This window comes from Gracilinanus agilis, chromosome 1 (assembly GCF_016433145.1).
Source record: "Gracilinanus agilis isolate LMUSP501 chromosome 1, AgileGrace, whole genome shotgun sequence".
Taxonomy (NCBI): domain Eukaryota; kingdom Metazoa; phylum Chordata; class Mammalia; order Didelphimorphia; family Didelphidae; genus Gracilinanus; species Gracilinanus agilis.
Window position 1 is genome coordinate 423506648 of NC_058130.1, and position 26547 is coordinate 423533194.

The 26547-nt window shown below is 35.5% G+C and overlaps 1 protein-coding gene across 1 annotated transcript in view; it reads left to right on the forward strand.

Moving 5' to 3' along the window:
* EXOC3 (exocyst complex component 3) overlaps positions 1-26547 on the forward strand; it is a 39360-nt gene that overhangs the window by 11711 nt on the left and 1102 nt on the right. Inside the window, exons 5-12 of the mRNA XM_044665149.1 lie at positions 5086-5203; positions 6728-6853; positions 15195-15295; positions 17518-17628; positions 17732-17882; positions 19964-20086; positions 24736-24897; positions 25951-26078. Of these exons, the coding sequence (XP_044521084.1) occupies positions 5086-5203; positions 6728-6853; positions 15195-15295; positions 17518-17628; positions 17732-17882; positions 19964-20086; positions 24736-24897; positions 25951-26078 (1020 nt within the window). The remainder of the gene's footprint in view (positions 1-5085; positions 5204-6727; positions 6854-15194; positions 15296-17517; positions 17629-17731; positions 17883-19963; positions 20087-24735; positions 24898-25950; positions 26079-26547) is intronic.

Sequence of the window (26547 nt, forward strand, 5' to 3'; positions counted from 1 at the left end):
TCATTCTTCATCAGTTTATAAAAATCTTTAAAACTTATTTATGATAATTGATATTATAGTATTATAAAATCTTTTTAGTTCTGCTTTTGGTTCTTTTGGTTCACTCTAAATTACTTTGTATAAGTCCATCCATGCCTCTTTGAAATCATGTTTCCTCATTTCATACAATGAAATAATAGTATTCCATTATATTCATATACAATTTATTTAATTATTCCTCATTTGATAGGTTTCCCTTTAATTTCTAGGGTTTTTTTTCCCACAATAACAAGCAACAGGGAATTATTACAAATATTTTTGTGCATACAGTATTTTTTCCTGTTTCTTTTATCTCTTTTAGGGAGAGACCTAACAGTTAGTATAGCTGGGTCAAAGGATATTCACTGTTTAGTAACTTTTGTATAATTCTAAATTGCTTTTGAGTGTGGTTGTCCCTATTTACAGTTTCAAAAATAGGGTATTATTGTCTGTTTTCCCATAGCCCTTGCAACATTTGTCATTTTCCTTTTTTGTCTTTGGTATGAGGTAGGATCTCAAAGTTGTTTTCATTTCTGCTTCTCTAATTACTAGTGATTTGTAACTGTTTTCCTTTCACTATAAATAGTTTGGATTTCTTATCCCTTCAGAACTGTCTGTTTACATACTTAAACTATTTAACAGTTAAAAAGATCTTTCCTTGTTCCTTAATTTATTATGTCATTATCCATTTGGAACTTATTTTTGTGTAGAGTGTGTTGGGCAAAACCAATTTCTTCTAGACTGCTTTTTTTTAGTACTTTTTGTCAAATCATCCTTGCCCCAGTCAGGGTCTTTGGGTTTTTCTAAAACTATGTTCTTATGTTCCTTTTAGTATGTTGTTTATCTGATTTTTTCATTGATCAGCTTTCCTATTTTTTAATCGGTACCAAATAATTTTAATAGGTGCTACTCTGTAGTATAGTTTAATATCTAATTAGACTCCTTTACTATTTTTCATTATCTTCCTTGAGATTTCTGTCCTTTTGTTCCTCTTTCTTCCTATGGATTTATAATATTTTTCTAGCTATAGGATATAATAGTTGGATAGTTTTACATGCCACCAACTAAGTAAATTAATTTGGATCATGTTGTCTTTTTTTATATATTGGCATGCCTCAACCACATGCAAGTCAATTAATCAACAAGCTTTTATTAAGCTCTTACTCTATACCAGGCATTGTGTTGAATGTATAAAAGGCAAAAACATCATTTCTTCCCTTAAGGAAATCACATGACTCAGACAAATGTAAACAACATAGAAAAAATATACAGAGTAAAGAAGATATTCTTAGAAGGAAGGTCCTAGCAGTATGGAAGACCAGGAAAGTCTATAGATGGTGGGATTTGAACTGAACATTTTGTGCATGAAAGGTAGTGAAAGGACATAGAGCCAAGAAGTTGTTAGCCTGGATGACTGAGATGATGGTGGTACCCTCAACAATAATATGTCTCCAGTTATTTAGTTCTTTTGTTATTTCTACAGAGTGTATTTTTTAGTGGTATTCATTTAATTCCTATATGTATTTTGGAAGTTAGATTCCCAGATATTTTATACCTTTACACATGATACATATTCTGTAGTTATTTTGAATGGAATTTCTAATTTTTACCTTCTTTTTTGGTTTTGTTGGTGATATACAGATAGGCTAATGATTTGTATGAGTTTATTTTATATCCTGCTGCTTTGGTGGTTTTTAAAAAAATTTTTACTTGACTTTTTTGGGTTCTCTACATCAATTATTATATCACTTATGGAAATCAATAATTTCATTTCTTCACTTAATTCTCTTCTTCTTGGCTTATTGCTATAGCTTGTATTTCTAGAATTGTATCTTAAAATAATGGTAATATTAGGCATTCTTGCTTTTCCTCTGCTCTGATTGAAAAGGCCTCTAGGCAGTGCAATACTATGGAAAGAATACTGACTATGGAGGGCCCAGGTCCAAATTCTACATCAGTACTCCCTGTTTGACCTTATGTGAGATAAGAATGATGACTCACTCAAATAAACAAAACGTGGAATTAGAATGTAGGAGTAAAAAGAGGCAGTTGTTTATTTCCTTCATGAAAGAGAGCATTTCAATGATGGGCTAAGAAGTGCCAACTGACTAGGCAGCAGACAGGCAATATATACCAAAAGGCTCCTTTCCCCTCCCCTGTCAGGTCCCTGCACCAGGTCCTGACCTACAATCTAAAACACTGTGATTGAATCTCCCTACTAACTTTGTCCGGAGTCCTCAATCAACAAAAGGTAATGCACTAGCCTTTATAAGATGAATGTTCATTCTGAGAATAGCACACTCAATTCTGTCTCATACAACCTTGTTGTATAAATCACTTAACTCCCCTAGGCCTCTATTTTCTTAACTGTAAAATGATGAAGCTGGACTAGATTATTTGGAAGGTCTCTTCCGTATGTCAATTTAAAAAAAAATGGTGTTTAAAAACATCACTAATGATGTATTTAAATTCTCAACAACCATCTGAATTGTTTTTGAGCTTAAGAAAATTTTCTTTTGTTGACTAATACACATAGGAATTATACATATCCAAGAGGTCAAGGTCAGTGTCTGACTTAAAATGGTTAAATATTTTGTTCTGATATGAGCAGTTTCAGTGATAAGCTTCCCTCTTCCACCACTATAATCAAGGTTGGTAGCAATGTTTTCTTATAAAATAACTGGATAGTTTCCAGCTTTTTTCTTGCTACTAACTTAGGTATGGTTATTTCCTGTTTTGTAACCTACCAATAATGGAAAATTATGAAAGCACTAAGTTTCTAAAATATTTATTTTGCTTTCTAGAATTGAGATAAGGATTGAAACAGGGACTAGACCTTTTAGTTTGTTGGTATAGGGACCTCCCAGCTAAGGAAAGTCTGGCAATGCAAGCTGGTGCCATCTTTGCAATTTGTAGTCTTAGAAGGCTGCCTAGAACACTAAGCAGTTAAGTAACTTGTCCAGGGTCACATAGCTTTTCAGAGTCAGGACTTGAATCCAGGTCTTCCTGGCTCCTAGACTGACTCTGTTACTCTGCTGCCTTTCACCAGGTTAAGAGCTAAGGAAGTCATTAAGTGTGAGTGGAGAGAAAAGAATGTCTAGGGTAAAATCTCATACCCACAGCATGGGGTTAAGACATGGATGATGATATCACAAAGGAAATCAAATAGTTAAAGTGGAGAACCAAAAGAGACGACTATAGGGAGGAGAGATTAATTAAGAGGAGAAGGTGTTCAGTCATATCAAAAGCTGTAGATAGGTCAAAGAAAAATGAGAACTCAGAAAAGGCCATCGGCTGTAGCAATTAGGAAGTTGCTTCTAACCTTGGAGAAAACAGTTATAGTCAAGTGGTAGAATATGAAACCAGATTTTAAGGTTTATAACTATTTGCTTCTAACTAGATATATTACTAAAAGCTCTGCTTTTTGAGTCAATTTGTCTGCTTTTTGTTGTCTTTCTGTGTTTTATAATGGTTATCATTTCTCACTGCTGTTAGTCTATCCTTAGTGCTTTACACACACATTCCCTGTTTCTGATATGTTGTAATGCCTGGAAAACAAGATAATCCCATTTTTTAGATTTGTATATAAAATAAAAGTACATTATCTCTTAATTAAACCCTGAGAAGTTGCCATTGAATAATATGTACAGATTTTGTGTCATCTCAACTTTGGGTGCTTTGAGGTCTTCTTTGCTTTCTTTTTCTCAGCTATGTTCGGCAAGTAGAGGCTATTCAACCTTTGGATGAGTGAGGTAAAAGTACAAGGTGATTAATTCAAGTAGGCTGCCTTTTAGGGCTATACTACTGAAAATGGATTTGATTTTAAATAGGCAACCTGGTAGATTAGAAATAGTTTGGCTGAAAAATTGTTATATGGTATTAAAAGGAATGAATCAGTTAGTATTTTTCCCCAATAAATTTGGAATTTTAATTTAATTCTCTATACAACCAGTATTGTATATATATCAGAGCTCGATTCAAATATCCAAACCTATGTATAAAAGTGTAAAGCAGAGCTTAATTCTACTAGCCAAACTTTATAATTAGCCTGGAGTAAATGACTAACTATCATGGCTCTTTGGAGGATCCACAAACATGATTTATCTGAAGAAGTATAGAACTAATGTGATGGGTTACATTTGTATTTTGTTTGTTTTATTGTTGACTTTTTCATCTCTGGCAATAGCTCTCATTACCACCTAAAGAATTAAATTCTCCCTTAGTACACAGAAAATTAGGCAAAAACAACCAGTAGTCTGACATTGTATGTGTTATTCAGCCTGAGTGTTTCTCCACATTTCTTTTGAGGGGAGGGAGGTCCTGTTTGTTATTTAAGAAAGCATTAAAGGTTAATATTTTGAACTAGTACCTCTTATAGACTGAGTCGAATGTCATTTCCATTTGCATTTATTCAGAGCTACACCTAGGGAATACAACTAGTGCTCACTATGACTTCTGGTCATCCTGACATTATTATTGTAATTTTTTTAAACTTTGCCAGTCTGCTTATTACATAAACATCATATTCTCCCAGGAGGCCATTTAACTGACATGGGAGGGAAGGAAGATAATGTGGTTGAGTCTTTTGTTCTCATTTTTGCACTCAACTTACTAGTCTTATGATCATGGAACAGTAAGTTATCTGCCAAGATCTGCAGTTTCCTTATTTGTTTAATAAATGCTTACCTCACTAGGCTTGTGAGATTCAAATAGGATAATGTATGTGGACCATTTGTAAACTAAGGTTTAAAATAGATGGAAGGTTTTAAAATGAGGCATTAAAATAGCAAAGAAATATAGTAAAACATTAATACATTTGGTATAGTCTATATTTGAGATTTTTCTTTTAAAAATTTTAATAATATTTTTAAAATTTTACTAAAATTGCATCCTAGATTTACTTACATTTCAGATTACTGTTAGGATTGCCTAAATTTCAGACCAAAAAGAATGGCTATATAGCATCCTGGGGAAAAAAGCAAAGCAAAACTATTTTTAGTGACTAAAGAATTTTCTTTCTATTTGTCTTCATTTGTAATTGGTTGATCTTGTTTTGGTACAATTTAGTGCAGAGATGATGGGAAATTTGGAACTGGCCCCAGAAGTGGATATAAATACCCTGCAGCCCTTAATTTCACAAAATGTGGTTTCTGACCTGCTCGACACATATATGTCAACACTTACAGTGAGTAAAACTGGCATGTGCAGTCATATACAAAAAAGACTTGTTCTATAGTATCATTATGCTGCTAAATATATGGCTATCACTAGCTTTAATCTATACCTAGTAAATAGTTTTGGCATATTGTTTGTCAAAGGGGAAAAAGAAAGCCTACTTTAAAGTTTACTTTTGGAGGTTTAAAGATGTTTATATTCAACCTTGCTTCTGATTATTAATGTCTCTTATTGATATTTGAAATAAGTTGCTGACTTGTAAGCAAGGTATATTTTTCTTTTAGGCCTTGAAATTTCTGGTTGCCAGTTGTAAAAGACATAGCCCCTTGACTGTTGCTGAACTTAGAAAGGGAACATGTCATGTGAAAGGCAGAATTGAATAAGAATACTAGGTAGGGTCCTTGGACTCCTGTTCTAAAGACTTCCCTGATTTAACTCAGACCTTCTGTTATATGTTGAATGTGAGTGAGAGGTGATACAAAAGAAGAGCAAGAGACTATGGGAGTAGAGTTGACTGTTAAGTGAGCAATTAGGCAAAATTTTGAGCTAATCCATTTGTAATAAAGGAAACTTTACAAGAATTCACATGATGTTAGCAAGAAAAGGGACATCTCTAACTTTATGCTATTGTTGAAGTCCTTGGTGATAAGAAATAAGGGCCTGCAGGGATATGTAGGTGGCTCCTTGGATAGAGACCAGGCCTAGGATGGTAGAGGACCTGGGTTCAAAAATGGCCTCAAATACTTCTTGACTCTGGGAAAGTCACTTAACTCATATTACCTAACCCTTACTGCTCTTTTACTTTGGAACCAATATCTGGTATTGATTATAAGACAAAGAAAGTAAGGGGGAGGAGGGGTGGGAAGAAGAGGAGAGAGACAGAGACAGAGACAGAGACAGAGAGGGAGAAAGGGAGAGAGAAAGGGAGGGAGAGGGAGGGGGCAGGCTGTAGAAGTGACTGATGCTTGTAAGGAGAAGGTAAAGGACAGCATTGAGCAATTATAGTGCCTAGTGAAGAAAGTGAAGATCTGCTCCAAGATAATTTTTTTATGACTGACCAGTTATGATGAATCCAATTTGCTTTGAGCTTCTGCCTCCTGACCATATTTAAACAAACTGTGTTAGGAAAGTTTTCCTCTGGATCTCTCTGTTAAATCTTAGTTATACATTATTTCTGCAGGCTTCTTTCCTGCTCCTCTAGTCCTGTTCTTGTTTCCAATATTATATTTGACCTACAAATGATATTTTAAAAGGGCTTTGTATCTCGATTGTGTTACTTTCCTTAGTTTCATATTTTGAAAAACTAAGGAGAACATTATAAGAAACTAATGACCAAATGACCTAGTGAGGAAATTCAAGATATTTCAAACTTGAATTTCCATTTTGGCCCAGACCAGTGTGAATTATTCAATTTCTCTCATATCATAGTCCACAGCTTTCCATAATTGGAGAATAAACACTGGATTAGTCATTTTGTCTGATTCAAAAGTGGTCTTACTTCCATCTTGTCACATTAATCTTATCTTTCTTTCAGTCAAATATCATTGCCTGGCTGAGAAAAGCACTAGAAACAGATAAGAAAGATTGGATTAAAGAAACTGAACCTGAAGCAGACCAAGATGGTTTCTATCAAACTACACTCCCTGCTATTGTTTTCCAGGTAGGACCCATTTCTGGCATTTTTCCCTGATTTGTTATATTTAATTTGTGTGTAAAACCAATACCTTTGAAAATCACTTTATTGTCATTGGGAGGGGTGAGGGGGGAAGAATATTAGATTAAGAATCTACCAAGGAGCTCATATTGTCTAATTCCTCCATTTTACAGATGTTAAAATAGTTTCAGTGAGGCTATACCTTGCTTGGAGCCATCTAATATTAGTATTCCTAATCTTATACTTGTTTGCAACCATGAAATCATCCTTAATTTCTCATGTTCTTAGTCAAATCCTATACATCCAGTTGCCAAGTCTTATCAATTCTGCCACCAAAACATCTTTTGTATTCTTTACTTTTCTCTTCCCTCACGGAACCATCACTATGCTTCAGAGCCCTTGTCATCTCCTATTTGGACTCTTGGTTCAGAGACTTTTCTACAGTAGGAGTTTGGTAAATGCTTGTTGAATTAAAGCAGTCAAACTTTATTTTGCCTAGGGACCTATAATAGGTAATACATATATTTTTTTATTCCTTTTAACATATTTTTCCAATTACATGTAAAAACAGTTTATTACATTCATTTTTTTAAAATTTGAGTTCAAAATTCTCTCCTCCTTTCCCTGCTCATGTATAGTCATGTAATGCATATTTTCATATTAGTCATTTTGTGAAAGAAAACAGAACAAAAAACTCCAAGAAAAATAGAGTTAAATATAAAAAAGGATGCTTTGATCTTCATTCAGGCTCTATCACTTCTTTCTCTGGAGGTGGATAACACTTTTCATCAAAAGTCCTTTGGAATTGTTTTAAGTCATTGCTGAGAATATGAGAATACCTAAATCATTCACAGTTGATCATTAAATTATAATGCTTTTACTGTGTACAATGTTCTGGTTTTGCTCACTTTGCTTTGCATGACTTCATATAAGCCCTCCCAAATTTTTCTAAAATCATCCTGCTCATTTCTTATAGCACAATAGCATTCCATTATAATCATATACCATGTTTAATCATTCCCCAACTGATGGTCATCTCCTGTTTTTAATTCTTTGTCACCACAGAAAGAACTGCTTTGAATATTTTTGCATATATGGGTCCTTTTCCTTTTTTTGTTTTTTATCCCTTTGGGATATAGACCTAGTGGTGCAATTGGTATGTCAAAGGATGTCCACAATTTTATAGCCCTTTGGACATAGTTCTAAAATTCTTCAGAATAATTGGATTAGTTCACAACTCCTCCAAAGTAAGTTAGTATCCCATTTTTTCCACATCTCCACCTTTTGTCATTTTTCTTTTTTGTCATATTAGCCAATCTGATAGGTATGAGGTTGTAATGATTAAAAATGATAAATGTTGATATTATGAGGAAAACTAATATTTTATTTAGGCCCATGTTGATAGAATAAAATCGGACCACGTGCCTGGCTATTTCAAAAATCCCGCCTCCACCATTATATTCCGTACCTTCCTTAATCCTCTCTATGTTCCCCAGGGAGCGTGCTCAGGTAGCAAAGAGGAAGTCAAGCCTGACTTCCCAATATTTAAAGCCGGGATTTACCTTGAAGACATCATCCAAAACAGGAAACCCATTGGACCATGGAAAATGTCGTTTTCCAAGTGTCCACAGGAAGTTTGTCATTTAAAAGCTCAAATGAGCCCCAAATAGCTCTAAATGGAGCCCCAGAATTTCTAAATAACACAAGGTGGTACCCTAAGAATTATTTTAATTTGTATTTATTTAATCATTAGTGATTTAGAATATTTTCTCATATGACTATAGGTAACTTTGATTTCTTTATCTGCAAACTGCCTATTCATATTCATATCCTTTGATCAATTTATCATTTGGGAAATGACTTGTTTTCTTATAGATTAGAAACTCAGCTCTCTGTATGATTGAGAAATAAGGCAGAGACCCTTGCTATAAACCTGCCCCCATGTCCCATTTGCTGCTTTCCTTTGAGTCTTGGCTATGTTGGTTTTGTTTGTACAAAAACTTTTAAATTTTATGTGATCAGAATTCTCCATCTTGTATCCCATAATGCTCTAAACTGTGTATTTCCCTCCATCTTATTTTCCCCCTGTTTATCTTTCTCTCTTTTCACCCTTTCCCTCCTCAAAAATATTTTGCCTCTGATTACTAACTCCCCAAAACTTCCCTCCCTTTTATCAGTCACACTACTCCCTCTATTCTTCTTTCACTTATCACCTTCTTCTCCTACATCCCTATAGAGTAAGATTGATTTCTAGGGGGAAAATTTGTTAGCTGAAACACAAAAAGTAAAAACCAAGTCTCCAAGCCAAAAAGAAATAGGTTTATTGAGAGAGGGCCAGTCTAGCAATAAAGCAAGGCTTTGATTAGCAACCAAAGCTTTGAGATCACTCCTTCTAAAGGCACTTTGACCCAGAAATAGATCAGAACTCTTATATATGCATCTTTGGTATAGGACTTCAGTGGAAAGGACTATATAATTGGAAAAGATTGTCCTTTCCTTGAGGACTAAAATAAAATGCTAGCATAGCAGAATATGAATATAATGTTGACATAGGCAATCTTCATTGGGTGTTAGAATTCTTCCATGGGTTGTATAACCAGGACTCCCTTCATTGAACCAGTATAAGGCATACATGCCTTACTTCATGTAGCTTGCTTTTTATACATCTAGTTTCATGTAGCTTGCTTGCTTCTATCACATGGATGATAGCTCATCAGCTCGGGCTTGTGCCTTACACTGCCTCATCAATGTCACATGGGTGATAACATAGAAAGGGGATATTACATTCATTTTAAATCAAATATTAAAATCATATGGTGGTAGTGAACAATCATATGGGAGAGGGAATTTCTCATTCACATTTCTATACCTGACTCATTGTTTATGTTATCCCTTCATTGAACCAATTTCAATGAGAGTTAGGTTCAAGTGTTCCTCCTCCCCATCTTCCTCTCTTTCACACCTTTCTTATATAAGATAATTTATCCCATTCTACCTTTCCCTTCCCTCTTTTCCCTGTTCATCCCTCTTTTTTTTTTACCCCATAATTTAATTTTTTTGATGTCATCTCATAACTAACCCACACCTTTTCCCTCTTTCTTTGTGTACTCCTTCTAACTGCCTTAAGAACTGATAAAGTTCTTAGGAGTAAAAAGTATCATCTTCCCCATGTAAGGAAGTAAACAGTTTAACTTTATTGGATCCCTTATGATTTTTCTGTTTGTCTTTTTATACTCCTCTTGAGTCTTGTTTTTGAAAGATAAATTTTTTATTTAGCTCTGGTCTTTTTATCAGGAATTCTTGAAAGTCCTCTATTTCTTTAGATATCTTATTTTTTTCTCCAGAAGAATTAAGCCTAATTTCTTCATGAGGTGATTATCGATTATAATCCTTGTTTCTTTGCCCTCAGGAATATCATATTCCAAGCCCTCCTATCCTTTAATGAGGATTTTGTATGATCTTCCTGATTGTGGTTCCACAATATTTGAATTATTTCTTTATGACTGCTTATAATATTTTCTCCTTGGCTTGGGAGCCTGTAATTTGATTATAATTATTATAATTTCCTAGGAAATTTCATTTTTGGATCTCTTTCTGGAGATCATCTGTGTATTCTTTTAGTTTCAACTTCTGGATCTAGGTTATTTGGTGAATTTTTCTATTTTTTTCATTCTTTTGATTTTTTTTTTTGATATCTCTCTCTCTCTCTCTCTCTCTTTCCTTTTCTCTTCTCTTCTCTTCTCTTCTCTTCTCTTCTCTTCTCTTCTCTTCTCTTCTCTTCTCTTCTCTTCTCTTCTCTTCTCTTCTCTTCTCTTCTCTTCTCTTCTCTTCTCTTCTCTTCTCTTCTCTTCTCTTCTCTTCTCTTCTCTTCTCTTCTCTTCTCTTCTCTTCTCTTCTCTTCTCTTCTCTTCTCTTCTCTTCTCTTCTCTTCTCTTCTCTTCTCTTCTCTTCTCTTCTCTTCTCTTCTCTTCTCTTCTCTTCTCTTCTCTTCTCTTCTCTTCTCTTCTCTTCTCTTCTCTTCTCTTCTCTTCTCTTCTCTTCTCTTCTCTTCTCTTCTCTTCTCTTCTCTTCTCTTCTCTTCTCTTCTCTTCTCTTCTCTTCTCTTCTCTTCTCTTCTNTGTATAAGAGACAGTCTCTTCTCTTCTCTTCTCTTCTCTTCTCTTCTCTTCTTTTCTTTTCTTTCCCTTACCTTCCATCTGTGAATCAATACTAGGAAGTGTTTGAAGTCAGATTTGAGCCCAGGACCTCCCGTCTCTGGGCCTGACTCTCTATCCACTGAGCCCCAGCTGCCCCTTGTTTTGATGTTTCTTGATGCCCATTAGATTCTATTTGCCCAGTTTTAATTTTTAAGAAATTATTTTCTTCAGTGATCTTTTGTATCTTCTTTTCCATTTGGCCAATTCTGCCTTTCAAGGAATTCTTTTCTTTAGTGGATTTTTGTACAAATTTTTCCATTTGGCCTAGTTTGCTTTTTATGGAATTTTCTTCAATAGATTTTATACCTCTTTTACCATTTGCTCTATTCTGTTTTTATTCAGTATTTTTTTGTGTTTCCTTTACTAAACTGTTGATTCTAAAAAAAATATTTTTATTTTCAAAACCCTTACTTTCTAGCTTCGAATTAATAATAGGCATTAGTTCCAAGGCAGAAGAATGGTAAGGCTTAGGCAATTAGGATTAAATGACTTGCCCAGGATCACACAGCAAGGAAATATCTGAGGCCAGATGTGAACCCAAAACCTTCTTTCTCTAGGCCTGGCTTCCAGCAACTGAGCTACCTAGCTGCCCCCTGTTGACTTTTTTTAAAACATGGGTTTCTTATAGCACTTTCATTTCTTTTTCAAAATTTTCCTATACTTCTTATTTGATTTTTTGAAATCTTTTTTGAGCTCTTTCAGAAAATCTTTTCTTTTTATTTTGGCTTGTTACCAATTTATATTTTCCTTAGGGGCAGCTGGTAGCTCAGTGGATTGAGAGTCAGGCCTAGAGATGGGAGGTCCTAGGTTCAAATCCGACCTCAGACACTTCCCAGCTGTGTGACCCTGGGCAAGTCACTTTGATTCCCATTGCCCACCCTTACCACTCTTCCACCAAGGAGCCAATACACAGAAGTTAAGGGTTTAAAAAAACACAAAAAACAAACAAACAATTTATATTTTCCTTTGAGGCTTTGCATGTAACTGTTTTGACATTGTTTTCTTCTGAGCATATTTTGACCTTGTCGTTGTAACATAGTTAGGTTCTTTTTTTTTTTATTGTTTTTGCTCATTTTCCTAGCCTGTTTCTTGACTTTTAACTTTATGGCAAAGTTGCGTTCTACTCCCGGGGATTGAGGGGGCATTGTTCCAAGCTTCATTTTTTTTTTTAATGTTACTGTTTTCATAGCTTGTTTTGGAGATCTGTAAGTTTTCAATTTTTCCTTGATGGTATGACTTAAGGCGAGATATGGTCACTGATCTCCTGGCCCATGCTCTGGTCTTTGAGCGGTGATAAATATGCTTTCTCCTGTGGACTGTGTCCAGGGTCCCTGCTGCTGCTACTAGTGTTTCTCCTCACTCTGGAACCTTGAGACTTGTGTGAAGAGTGAATCAAATTTTCTTTGTCTATCAATCAGCAACTTTTAAATTAATCAATCAAGAACTCAAAGCATCTCTACTTAACACTAAGTAAGAGAATTCATGAGTCACTTGCTAGAATGAGTGACAGCTCCAGAGGCCACTGCCAACCCTCTTGGGCAGTGCTAGGCAAATTGAAAGACTGATTAGTTCCTGTAAAGTGGAGGAAGGGACAGGAAGTGACATGGAAAAAGAATTATAAAAAATCCTGAACCTCCTGCCCAAGGGAGGTCTTTGGGACTTTGCCTTTTGAACTTGGTTTTTGGGCTTTGGACTTAGTTTTTGGACTTTGCCTTTGGAGGACTTCACATTGGAGACATTTCCCTGGATCCTGTGTCGGCTTGCTGGGTGAGTAGCTGGCCTACCTTCCTTGGCTTCTGGAGAGATTGGTTCCAGAGTGGCCTTCCTTTCCTGGAGGAATTTGCATTGGTGGAACCCTTGCTCAGGACACCATCGGTCCTCTGGCTGAAGGTTACCGAGCCCTACCGGAGTTGAGCTGGACACCAGAGCAACATTTAGGGTGATGGGCTAGACATTTCTCTACCCTCTTCTTACGTTTCTCCACTTTCACTCTTTCCAGCTCTTTGTAAATAAAGCTACTAAAAGTCATTTTGACTTAAGCTATAATATTTTTAAATCAGCGACCATAATATTACTTTAGAGCTTTCCTATTAGCATAAAAACCTAAATTTTTATATTCTTACACCTGGAACTGTGTATGGACAATGCAATAGAGTTCCAGTCCTAGTGCTATTAAGGGATTCCGTCTTCTGACTAGTTGTCTTGACTCCCTGTTGGTGTGCTAAAAGTCTCGGAAGCTGTCATTACAGATTCAGTCATCCCCAATGGCTTGCTAGAATGGTCTTGAGCTGACTATGCTCCACAATCCCAGTGAGACAGACCTTTCTTCCCAACCTTCTAAGATGGTATTGGTCTGGAAAAATTGTTTCATCTCTTCTTTTCATTGGTTCTGGTGTTTCAGAATTCATTTTGAGTTATTAAACTTTTGTTTGGAGGGGAATTTGGGACAGCTCAGACAAGTCTTTACCTTTACTCCTCCATCTTGGCTTTGCTTCTTTGAGATAATAAATAATTAAGGCATTTGAACATGATTTTCTCCTGAACTACTTGGATTACTATAGAGCAGCACTGGCGGAGGTTTTTAAGTTTGCATGCTCAAATTGCAACTTCAAGCTGCCTGGGAGCCCCCTGCATTACCCCAGAGAGCAGAGGGAGGAAGTGCTCACTTTGCATGGCTGTACAGAGGAGTGGGACATGCAAAAAATGTCCTCAGGTGCTGGGAAAAGGGGGAATGGAGCAGCTCCCCCTCTACCAGCTGGGCATGCCTGCCAATACTTCACCAGTGCTGCTCTAGAGCCTCTTTGTTTAAGTGTGAGTACCGGGGGCCTGTTATTCCTGCCATATAGGGAATGCAATGAATTTTAAATTTGTAATGTCTAAAATGGTTAAATTTTTACCATTCTTAAAATGTCAAGTTCTGTAAAGTAATTTAAGTGTATTAATCTGAGTAAATTTAGTACAGGATAATTGATTATTGTTGGATATTAATAACGTATTCTATAGTAGTTATCCCTAAATTGTAGATATAAAAAAACTCTTTAAAAATGTCAGGTATAGTTGTTTATCTCTTTATTGTTCACTATTTCATTAATTCATCTTCTTGTCTAGTGACAAGAGGATATCTTCCCCAACTGTCCTGGCCAAAACTTAGTTTTAATTTTCCTGCCTTTATTTTTTGCTCTTTTTTTTTTTTTTTTTTTTTTTTTTTAATATAACCCCCTTACCTTTTGTCTTGGAGTCAATACTGTGTATTGACTCCAAGGCAGAAGAGTGGTAAGGGTAAGGCGATGGGGGTCAAGTGACTTGCCCAGGGTCACACAGCTGGGAAGTGTCTGAGGGCAGATTTGAACCTAGGACCTCTCATCTCTAGGCCTGGCTCTCAATCCAGCTGCTCCCTACTTTTTGCTCTTAATAAGAACTTCGTCAATTTTTCCTTAATCTCACCTAGGATAGTGTTTCCCAAAATAAACTATATTCTGGGTGATATTTGTTCATTCTTTGCAGAGGATCATTTGCTTTCTGTAGCTTCACCAGCTGGCAGGATCCTATGGGTGGGAGCAAGGAAGAAGGAGAGGCCTGGGAATAGGACTAGAAAAGGGCTAGCAAGACTTAAGGAAGAAAAATTAGTTTCTTAAGCTGGAAGGACTTTTGGTAGCACAGGTTTTGCAAACTAATAAGACTTTGCTATAGACAAGTGTTAGCTTATCTTCCTGGTATAAAGAGAAAATATCTCACCGCCTTAAAATAAAATCTTTTAAGACTAAGCCCTAGAAGTCTTTGTAGGACCTGCTGGCATAGGCTTCTTATTGTTCCACTACTCATTGTTTGTAGTTAGTATGACCTCTGACATAGGAACCAGTGAAGACATTATATACTGAGTGCTAGAATTAGGCATAAATTTGTTAACCATTTACAAAATAACTGCTCTTTAATTCCTGAGGAAAATGAATAGTGTTACTGTCCAGAAGATAGTATTAGAAATCACAAGTATCCTTAGTTCATCATATTTAGCATTTGCAGACTTTTCTACAAGGATGATTATCATAGTCTAGATTTCAAAGATTTCTGCATTGTGAAAGAATTTAAGGTATAAGACATATCTTAATGAATTGATAAATAATGTCAAAATTCATCTTAAATTGTGATTTTAGATGTTTGAGCAGAATCTTCAAGTTGCAGCACAGATAAGTGAAGATTTAAAAACCCAAGTACTACTTTTATGTCTTCAGCAAATGAATTCTTTCTTGAGTAGGTAAGTATTTTTATACTTGGTGTGCTTATATAAAAAGCATGTTACTTTATTTTAATTGGTCTTTTTATTTTTTAAGTCAAAGTTTATTTAACTTTAGTATCATTTATAAATTTGAAAAAATTTCAGTGAGAATGGGCATTATAGCTTCCTTTTGACATCAGATGTAAGACTTTTTTTGAATAACATATCCTACATCTTGGTATATTCTACTCAGTTTAAGTCATGATGCTCTTACATTTGAATTATGACTCTTAATCTCATGGACTGATTACCCTCTGTTTCTGGGCTTTTCATTTTGCCTACGTTAATGATATAAAGTTTTAAAAGGAAAATTACTATTTCCTACCAATAATAGAACATGTAGTAGATTATATAGTGGATGGAAAACAATATTGAGTCCAGGAAGGCCTTAGCCTATCTCTGATACAAACTGGTTGCGTGACCTTGGACAAATCATTATGTCCTCTAAAACTCTAGTTTGCAGTGAAGGTACCAACCTGCATTGGTAGAAGAAATTTATACCTTATAATTTACAATATCAGTGAAATCCTTGTACTTTTCACGGCAATGTTAGGAATTTCTAAAAAATTATGTATTATTTCAGAATCCACAAGCAGCTTTTCTTAGGAAATACGTTTCCAAAAAGTCTGTCATTAGACTTCACCCTCATCATATTTACAAAGTAATTATTTGCAGTTGTTTAAATTGAAAAGTGTGGAATTTTAATGTACCTTGAAATGGGCATTAATAATATTTTACTTCCAACCAAATACTTAACCTGTTTGTCCATTTAAGCAGCAGACCAGATTGACTCACTGCTTTCTGTGTATGTCTACTTTTGATTAAAGTAAAAAAAAGAAAATTAAGAAACCTTATTTTTTTTAACAGAACAGTGAATTAACCAACATGATTATATTTTTAATGCTTTTACTGATTTAACGTATAATTTAACTTAAGCACTTATTAGTTGTCTGCCATGTACTAAACACTGGGCTAGGAACTAGAAATAAAAAAAGATAAATGTAATACAGACCCTGCTCTCAAAGAAGCTTATATGTTACAGAAGAAGAAAAAGAAATATACAAATAATTGTGGTGCAAGGGAGAAATTAGAGATTGGTGTATGAAAGTGATTCAACCAGATATAATTTGGTCCCAATTATTGCCAGTAAGGAATCCAGTGAAGTGGTTGCTCTTCAAATTTCCACTATTCAGAGCTATGATTATGTCCATTGGCTCCAACTCAAGGGAAATCTATATAGTGTGAATTCAAATAATTTTATCACTTTAAGAAATTTAGTTTTTGTACTAATAAGGACTTAGCTATGAGAAATTTTAAGAAAGAAGGGGAATTTACTTTGACCTAAGCTAAAAAGAAATCAGGGAAGACTTCATGAAGGAGATGACTCATAAATCAGGCTTTGAAGGAAGGTGTGGTCTTCAATAGAGAAATAGGAGAAAAAAAAAACATTTTTCCACATGAGGCTGTTTAGAGTAGTGCACGTCTTAAATATAATATATTTGAAGGAATTTTGTATGAGAGAGCTGGAAGTTCTTTTGGAACAGTATTGTGGAGAACCTTGAAAGAAAAGCATATGGGTTTTTTACTCAGCCTCTGAAAGTTTCAGTTGGCAGACAAAAGTAGATAAAGCACTTAATATAGGCTTGTAACCTGTGAATTCCATGGATGAAACAAATCATTGGTGTTTTCAAAAGGATCATTTGCAAAAGATCTTGATTTCCTCAGGTGAAAAGCCTACATAAAGATAATTTGCTATGAGCAGAATTTTTATGTTATACCTCTGTTAGCTCTCCAACATGAAAAGTAATTGTGCAAAATTTATGTGGGATAGTATAGAAGGGATCAGGTTGGAAATTTGTCTAGATGATTTCTAAGACCCCTTCTAATTTTAGAAAAATTCTGATTTAATCATATATTTAATCTATACAAAAGATTCTTGCAAAATTGGTAGAGGCTCTATTTATGTGAGAAATAACTATAATATAATCTTTTCATTGCTTAATCTTTAGCATAGTATAGACACTTGTAGATAGCATTAATATCAATAATCAAGAATGTATTTTCTTGAAAAGCATTAATTTATGACTAAAGATGACTAAAAAAACTACTCTCTAGGTATAAAATGATTATAACTTTTAAAAAATGCCTTTGATGCTTAACTTCGGTGTTTTGTTTGGGGGGGTGGGTCTATATTTCTTCAGATATAAAGATGAGGCACAGTTATATAAAGAAGAGCACCTACGAAATCGGCAACATCCACATTGCTATGTTCAGTATATGATAGCTGTCATCAACAATTGTCAGACCTTTAAGTAAGTTTCATTTTATTACTTGTGAAAATCAACTAGGTTGATTAACAAGGAAAGTGTAAGAATAGATATTTTTTCAATTGACTAACAATCTTTTTTATTTCAGAGAGTCAATAGTCAGCTTAAAAAGGAAATATTTGAAAAATGAAACAGATGAGGGAATTTCAATGAGTCAGCCTAGCATGGATATGATCTTAGATACCATTGCAAAGGATGGCTGTAGTAGCTTGCTTGATGAAGTCTTCCTGGACTTAGAGGTTAGTGTTTTTCTCATAATTATTTACTTTAAAATATAAAAGATTGCCAACATATTTATGGACTGCATGTTCATGATTCTTTTATATCTAAATCCGTTTGGTAACTTCTTTGTAACTTGATATTTTAGGTGTATAGTTCCTAAATCTTATGTGTTTATATTCCTATGTTATATGACATTATAAGTAATATTAAAGATAAACTATTTAATGAAGTATAGGACAAATAAGGAAGAAAAATAAAAAGGCTATAATATGCTTGGGCATAGATTGTGCTCCTCAGGAATGCTATTTACAAAGAAAGGGACTGCACCAAATTCCATCTCCTGACTTTGTGATTCCATACCGCTCCCCCATGTCTGAATATATTCTCTTTTAACCTCTGCTGCTTTGTGGAATCCCTTGTTTACTTCAGAGCATAGCCAAGTTTTCAGAAAGGCCTTTTATATATGCTTATCTTTGTATTATCCCACCACAGCTCCTCAGAAGGAGGTACTCCTTGAGGAAGAGATTTTTATTTTTGCTTTTGTATCTCCAATACCTAGCATAGTTGTTTGCATGTAGTAGGTTTCATTAAATGTTTATTGGAATGAAGAAAATCGTATATATAGCATTGCCTCTTTAATTGGAGAAATATATATTAAATACCAATATGGATGGATACATAGGATTATACTAATTGCTTTTGGGGGATACAGAGATAATGACATAATCTTTATCCTCATTTGGAAAAATAATACATACCTTAAAAATTAACTAGTAATGTAAAACACTAATTAAAAGCCAGGTGTATATTATTTTGATTAAACCAATTGAAACCTTGTTTGATTTGCTGTTAACATTTAAGCAGAATTTGAAGTTTTACTAGAAGGGATTTGGGCCATTTAAGGAAAGTTTTTGAAGAAAATTTTCCACTTGCTCTAGGACATAACATTGTATCAGTAGTGAGATTCTATTAGAAAAATAAATCACTGCTGCATACAAAGTTAATTTATTTCCAGCTAAGGAAATCAAATATATACAGCACTTTGGAATAAAGAGTCACTTATTTTTCCTGAAATCTCCTTAAATATTTTAAAAATTAGAACAAGGACTTTTAGAATCTATGAGAAATTGCTCTTGTGGCAAGTCACATGAATGAATGAAGGGAAAAAAATTATTATGCACTCTGTATATTGGGCATGCTAAGTGTTGGGGATAAAAATAGAAAAGGAAGAATGTCTCTGCCTTTTAATGGAGGAGATAACACATAGAGGGAATGGTAGCCAGGGAGGGTGTTTTGGTTTAGAAAATCATGGGGATAGTGGGTGGAACTACAGGGCAGTGAAATGATGTACCTTTTTTACGAACAGTGACATTGATTTATTTTGCTTTCAATGTTGGAAGGGCAGGAAAGAGTATGTTTGTGGTAGAAGCCAATAGAATGGCAAGATGATAAGCTGGGTATAAAGTGAAACATGGCAGGAGCTCACTAGACATAATGACACTGTTAGGCATTTACAGTTAGGAGAGCATATGTCCGGTGGAATGGGGCAAAAAAGGGTAGGCTGACAGACAGTTAGTTGTTCAGGATTCTTCTCTGAGACTCCCAAGTTTTCAGTGGATTACTAATCTGGATGCATAGTTTCAACACTTAGAATTTCCTTCAGCAGTGAAATCTCTGGTCCAGACCCCAAAAAGCCCCAACAAAACAAAACCCACACAATATAAACTAATAATATGATTTCACAAAATTTGTAATAACATTTTCTGCAAATAAATTGTTATTTGACTCAAAGACCTATAAAAGTCAGGTTCTATATAGTTAGTTATTAATGTTTCTTTCCTTTTTTAAAAATGAAAATTGTTTGAGATACATAAATTATATCATTGAATGCTTCCTTTTTTAGAAATTTTGAACTTTTCAGACTAATGCATAAACAAGTTGTATTATAAATTCTTCCAGTAGTTTGTTATTTTAAAGGTGTTAAGCAATACAGTAGTTTTCATTTCTTGAAACAGAAGAGAAGTTAAATTTACCTAATGTTTTACAGGTTGACACTTAATAAAATATAACATGTTCAGTTTCTTTGGGTTTTTTTCAGCCACATCTCAGTGAATTGATGACAAAGAAATGGTTAATGGGATCAAATGCTGTGGATACAATTTGTGTCACTGTAGAAGATTATTTCAATGACTTTGCTAAAATTAAAAAGCCCTATAAGAAGGTAAGAATAAAACATGGTCATCTGCAAAAAGTTTTGTCTTTTCATTTGAGGCTCATCTTTTCATACTTAGATCAAAACACAAGATAAATATTTTTATTAAACATATCTTAATAGTTTTAATTGCCTTTGAGAGATAGAAGAAACATCAGACATTAAGTTCAGAAAATTGGATTACATAGAAATATAGAGACTGAAAGCTAAAAGTGACCTTATGGATTATGTAGTCCAGCCAACTTTTGAGATAAAACTGACACTCAGTTTTGAAGTGAATTTCATGAGTTCATATCACTACCCAGTGGCAGAGTTAGAATTGAACCCAGCTTTCCAACCTTTAGTTTAGTCCTTTTCACTATACCAAGGGGCCTTTATTACAGAACCAAAAACCAAAAAAACTGAATACAAACATTCCTGAAATTTACTGAAGCCATTGACAGAAACCCTGACGTTTCTTTTCTATTTTTTATTTCTGTGATGGAGTTAAATCATATGCGGTAAAGGGTAAAAGCCAGTCTAACTGGTAAGAGATCAGACTTTAGTAGGTATTAGAAATTACAACTAAAGCAGAGTCTTTTTTTCATAAACCATGGTAATGGAGGATATGATGGGTTTGAGGCTTTCAGAAGAGAAGGAACTCCTCAGGGAGGAAGCATGTGCTTGTACTTGAAGGAATGGTAAAGTGGCATCAGGAAAGAGCTCATCCAGTAAATTTCATGGGAAGACAAGTGAGTGGTAGAGGATGGTGACTGCCAGTGAGGCACACTGAGATAGCTACTGCGTTAACATTATATTAACACTGTCTTCCTGTGATAGGTGTCTGAGATATGTCAGAAGACCCTCCCAAGACTTGTCAAGCCAGATGATTTCTGCCCTGCCCTTTTCTGATGTATCATAAGCAGTGAATAATTCTGCCAGAGAACACATGGGAAGCATTGTTGGGGATTGTAAAGAGCTGGGCAGGAAACTGAAGCATTAGCTATAAGTAGGCAGATCCAGAAGAGAAGGGCAAGTTGAAAATTGAGCTTCTTGTTAAAAATATGATGTTTGAGAAAAATGATTTGGATTTCTAGATAATGGTTGCTATATACATTGAACTGTATGTAGCGCATCCTGGCCAGCTGTTCAGGGAGATCGTGATCTGTTTTGTAGTTATGTTTTCTGAAGTTTGTATATTATTAGTACTGTCCTTTTAAGATGGGCCATATCAGGTGCTTGGTTGGTGTAAAGGGGAAAAATAAGAGTTTGGTTGACTGAATATTAAAAGTTTTGGTCTCCAAGGAGTTGATCCAATTCCTAATGAAAAACCTCAAGTCAAAATGACTTTTATGGTACTTTATTTACAATTGAGAGGAGAGCATGAAAGTAAGAAAATCAGAGAGAGGATACAGTGATATAGCTAATACACTAAGTAATTTGCTCCAGCCTTCGGCTCAACCCAGGAAGGGCTAATTAGTCTTCAGCCAGAGAAGGCTCAGCTGTGGGCCAAAGGTTGGGGACAAGTGAAGCAAAAGCTTTAGTCACAAAGCCTCTCTTGAAAGGAGAGTTCCTTCAGAGAAATCTAGGAAGAGTCAGTCTTTATACTCACCACGTGTATTTCTAAGGGAGATATTTAAGAACAGCCTCACCAAGGTCTCAGGTCCAGCAAGCAGCATCTCCACTCAAGCTCCAGTTCCAAGAAATGAATAAGAACTGCATTATAGGAAGTTGTCACTCCCTTTTAAAGGCACTTATTTTGCATCACTTCCTGTGCCTGCCTTCTAGTTTACGTGTCCAATCACAACAAACGCTTTGCTTAGGACTGCCCAGGGGTCAGTCAGTCAATTCTGATTCATCCACTCTTGCACACTTGGGTTACAGATCTCCCCCACTCAAGTATAAGTGGGGTGTTTACATTTTTGATGATTAAATCTCATTATCACATTGGCTTGGGCTATCTCTGGCTGACAGATGCAGATAACTTGAGTGGATAACCTTGGAATTGCTGCACACCATTGAGATTAGCACAGTACACCCACAGGATTATGGTCTGGAGGTAGAAAACCCTATGTACCCAGAAGGATTGAGTTGTTGTTTCACACAACTTCCATAGCAGTGCCTTCTTCAATACTGTCAGACACCAGATGTGTTGGGTCCTTAAAGTGCTGAACATGATGCCTGAGAACAAATTGGCTATAAGGACTTGGATACTGCCACTGAAAAAAAAACAGGGGAAAAATTCTAAACTTTGGGATTCTTAACCCTTGGCCCAAACTTTTTTTAGAAAAAATATTTTTGTAACTATAATTAAATATGATTGGATTTCTTTGTACCTTTTATATGTTTAAAAGCATTATTCTGAGAAAGTGTTTTAGACTTCACTTGGCTACAAATTGGGTCCTTGACACAAAAACTAAGAACTCCTGTTCTCTACTTTTTCTGTAACCTCATTTGTTTCCACCTTGATGCAGATAACTCTCAGGTCCATACCCAGCCCCAGTCTCTCCCCCTGAACTTCAGACCCATATCACTAAGATTGCTTATTTATTGGGCATTTCAAACTGGATGTCTTCAATACTTTTTAAATTTAACATGTCAGAAACTGTACTTATCTTTCCCCCTAAATCCTTCCCAACTTCCTAATTCCCTTATTTTGTTGGAGACACTACCATCCTTCCCAGGGTCTCAGGTTCATCCCTATTCTCTATTTCAGTATCTCAGATTCGGAATTATTCTTGGACTCCTCATTTTCCCTCACTCCATAAATCCAGTCAGTTGCCAAATCTTACCATTTCTTATTCATAATATCACTCACATTCAAACTTTCTGTCCACTCATAGTGTGAATAGGAATCTTAGTTTAGGTCCTTATAACTTCTCTCCTGAATTATTGTGGTAGTCTCCTAATTGATCTCCACTCTACTTCATCCTACATATGATTTTCAGAATAATTTTCCTTAAGCACTTTTTTCCCTATCCCAATAATTCCTAGTGTTTCTATGATAAAATAAAATTGCCGCCGGTTAGTGTTAAAGCCCTGAGCAACCTGGCCTGAATTTCTGTTTCTAGCCTCATTGGATCTTTCCCCCTCTCATCCATCCACACTGACTTTCTGTCTGTTCTTCATCTGTGATATTCCATCTCCTCTTTCCATGCCTTTGCACTGACCATGCCCAGTGCACTCCCTCCTTATCCATAGAGTTCCTCTTTTCCTTTAAGATGCAACTTAAGGGGCAGCTAGGTGCCATAGTAGATAGAGAACTGGACTTGGAATCCGGAAGTCCTGAGTTCAAATCCAGCTTCAGATACTTTCTACCTGTGTGACCATGGGCAAGACATGTAATCATCCCCATTGCCTAGCCCTTACTGCTCTTCTGCTTTGGAACCAATACACTGTAATGATTTTAAGATTGAAGATAAGAGTTTTTAAAAAAAAAAAGTTGCAGCTCAGTTACCATTACTTGTGCATGAAGCCTTTCCTTATCCTCGCCCTCCAGATCTCAGGCCCCACCCCCTCTATCTTGTGCTTAACTACTTTCTATCTATTTTATATGTATCTTATATATACTTATTCTCTATATAATTATATCTACACATTGTCTCTCCCTTCTCCCCAAATATAAGTAAGCTCCTTGAGAGTAGGAGTCATTGCATTATTTGTACTTGTATTCTTAGTGCTAGCACAAAGCCTGGCACATAGATATTTGATAAATGCTTGTAGGTTGATAGGTTGGGTATTGTGAACAGCTCAGACTTAGATAAGTTGGAGGGCATCAAGCCAAAATACTGAAGGCCCTTGAGGCCTCTCAGAGCCTTAACTTGTATGGAGTGGATGAGGTTTCAAGCCATACTTTTTGTTCCCCACCTGGGCTGCTCCCAGGATCCCATTACCATAAAATTCCGCTCTCAGATCTTACTTTTCCCAATCATCTTCCACTGTAGATTCTTTTGGGAGACAGACTGCTCTTTTTCCTAGTACAAGTACACACCATGTCCAGATTATACTCTCTGCACTACCATCATGTTTTTCCTACCCTGGGCCTATCAGGATTCTACCACTCCCTTAGTTACAACTTTAAAACCATGTGTTTTGTAGAGTCTTTGATAGAAATGAAAATGTTTAGCCATTTTAAAGGAAGCATATTAGCTATCTTCAAGTATTATTATAGCTAGAAGTATTCATCTTTTTCTGCTTGACTTCAGAGGACAGAAGTCTAGGAGAAATAGGTATAGTTTACAAAAGTCTAGATGTTATTTTGATTTAACTGATGAAATATTAACAGTAATCAAAAATGAGCTTTCTCAGAAGGAATGGGTTCTCCCTCACCAGAGGCCTTCAAGTGAAGATGGGATGACCACTTGTTGAAAAGGTTGTAGAGGGTATTTTTGCAGCTTTTGACCTTTGAGACTCCTAGCTCTGAGATTTTAAGGAAAAGAATAATTGAGATTTAGAAATAATCCATGAACTTTGTGATCATTGCTAGTTATGACTTTTTAAAACCAGTGTGCAAGCTTGGAGTAAAATTGATATTCCATTCCTTTTCATTTCTTCTAATTCATCACAGTAGATTTGATAAAAACCTTCAAAGTGTGCGTAATCCTTATTAAAATATAAAGCAAGTAGTAGTGAACTATTATAATTCAACTGTGGAAACCTCATATACTTGTTCCCTACAGAAAATGACAATTGAAGCTCACCGAAGGGTGGTGGTAGAATACATCAAAGCCATCATGCAGAAGCGTATCTCCTTCAAGAATGCTGAGGAACGCAAAGAAGGTGCAGAAAGGATGATCAAAGAAGCAGAGCAATTCAGATTCTTGTTTAGAAAACTTGCTTCTGTAAGTGTCTTAGGTCTGTAGTTTTGTCAATTCACTTTTAGTTTTAGCATCTGTTTTTGCTATCTCTCCTAGTTGTGCATGCATGCATGTGTCTGCGTGTGTGTGTGTGTGTGTGTGTGTGTGTGTATGTAGAGAGAGGGCCAGAAAATAAAAAAATTAAAATTAAAACCAGAAACCAAATAATTACTTATTCTTTATTAATTTATTACCAAACTACCTTAGATTTTGAGTAAGTTTAAAATTGGCTTAAAAAGTGATGGCATAAGAAGTAAGTGTAATTAAGAGTATGTAATTACTTAAAAACCCCTCTAGATTCAGTATGATGAGGCATATTTAGATAAATGAGAGAGTCCATTTTTAAGCAAAATTTGAGTAGATCGGAATAAAGGCAAAACAGACTCCACATTGACTAGATGAAAGTCCCACTAGCTAAAGCTTGTCAAATTCTCTATATGGTTTCAAATCAGGCAATATATATGAATGACTTTTTGAACAACCATAATGCATTACAAAAATGTGGTTTTAAGATTATTATTATTATTACTAATTGTTATTGGTCAGGGGAAAATAAGATTGGACATTAGCCATATTGACCTTGGGCAAGTGATTTCACCTCTGTGATCCTCAGTTTCCTTCTTTGCAAAATGAAGATGTATGTACACTACCTGCTTAATTACCATTTGCATTTTGGTCTCACTTTAAGGTTTACAACAACATTTGCCTCAGCTAGCATGAGTATCATTATCCCTATTTTATAGCTGAGGAAGCCGAGTCCTAAAAGAGGCATATATCTTGTAACACAGCTAGCAATCTGAAAAGCCAGGACTCCAGGCTCAGTCTTTTAATTCCAAGACCTGTGCTCCATCCACTGTACCTCACCAGGTGATTGTGAGGTAAACTCTTTGTGAACTTTAAGAGCATTACAGTAATGGAAGGAGCTGCTGTTGGCCATCTAACTTGATCTTATAAAGAAGAGGGTTTTCTGGTTTGTATTAAATGAAGTGATATATTCTTAGAGGTAATCTTCAGTGCTCTTTACATGACATTTTCTAGGGATTTGGAGAGGATACAGATGGACACTGTGATACTATTGTGGCCATTGCAGAAGTTATTAAACTGACTGATCCTTCACTGCTTTATCTTGAAGTTTCCACTCTAGTCAGCAAATATCCAGATATCAGGTAATGACATTCATGTTTTCTATTTTCAATCCATGTTTGTGGAGCCTTGAGGGGAGGGGAAATAGTATTCCAGAAAAGGGGAACAGTAATAGTAAAGACATTGAGGCTGGGGGGTAGCAAGAAATAATCCCAAAAAAATAAGTAGCCAGTTGCTTATAGTGATCTTTGTAAAGGAGTGATAGGTGACTTGAAGAAAGTAGAATGAGGCCATGTGTTCCTGAATATCGTTTACCAGGATCTGTCAGTTCTCTGCATCTTGGAGAGATGTGTAAAAAAATGAGATGAAGAGTAGAAAAATGAAGTCATTGGTACAATTTGAGTGTGAAAAAGAAGAGGCATGGCTCAAATTGCACTATTGACTTCACTTTGCTACAGTTCTTTCATTTTATGTTTATAATCTTGATCCTATATTCTGAGCACTGACTGACAAAAAGAAGCAGTGCCAACCAAACCATTATTTTTTTCCTAT